At 36.8% G+C, this 595-nt stretch overlaps 1 protein-coding gene across 1 annotated transcript in view; it reads right to left on the reverse strand.

Annotated features, from left to right (window-relative positions):
- The window catches only part of LOC119592217 (rab3 GTPase-activating protein non-catalytic subunit-like), a gene marked incomplete at its 3' end in the record, with an annotated part of 43,875 nt that continues 43,280 nt past the window's right edge, over window positions 1-595 (reverse strand). Inside the window, 1 exon segment of the mRNA XM_037941049.1 lies at window positions 1-494. Coding sequence (XP_037796977.1) covers window positions 327-494 — 168 coding nt within the window.

The raw sequence follows: 595 nt of genomic DNA on the forward strand, positions 1-595 counted from the left end.
GTCGGTGACATAGAGCTTAAAGCATGGTAAGAACTGATTAATAAACCCTTGCTCCCTATGGGTGAAAAATATTGCATACAAACAGAATATAAACACAATGTCACATAATAAATTATAATAAAACGTAAATGCTAACACAGATATGATAATGAGGATGACTTTAAGAATAAAAAAAAAGATGAATGAATATAATACAGCAATTGCAATTACAGTATTGTATGACTAATGAATTATCTAATGAATTATCTCTATAAGCGGATATTGTAATGGATATAGGTGGTGGGTGAAAGACATACCAAAATGCTCAAGGAACTTATGTTGATCAGTTACTTGTCAGCATTACTTTGGTCCTTTACAAACGCAGTGAGAGTGTCGTAGAGGGCTGTTGCCATTTTGTGCTCCTGTGCGTCTTCTGGCAACAGGCTGAGAGCGTGTGTTAATAACGTCACTGTACTTTCTAGGGGAACGGCTGGACAACGAAGACTTCCCGCATCCTGATGAGGAGGAAAAGGAAGAAGGATTCTTTAAAAAATATGCAGTCAAGGAAATAGAGAATAACTCAATTGGTAACACACACATGCAAATGCACGCATGT

Source organism: Penaeus monodon, chromosome 29, assembly GCF_015228065.2.
Source record: "Penaeus monodon isolate SGIC_2016 chromosome 29, NSTDA_Pmon_1, whole genome shotgun sequence".
In the NCBI taxonomy this organism is placed as follows: Eukaryota; Metazoa; Arthropoda; class Malacostraca; order Decapoda; family Penaeidae; genus Penaeus; species Penaeus monodon.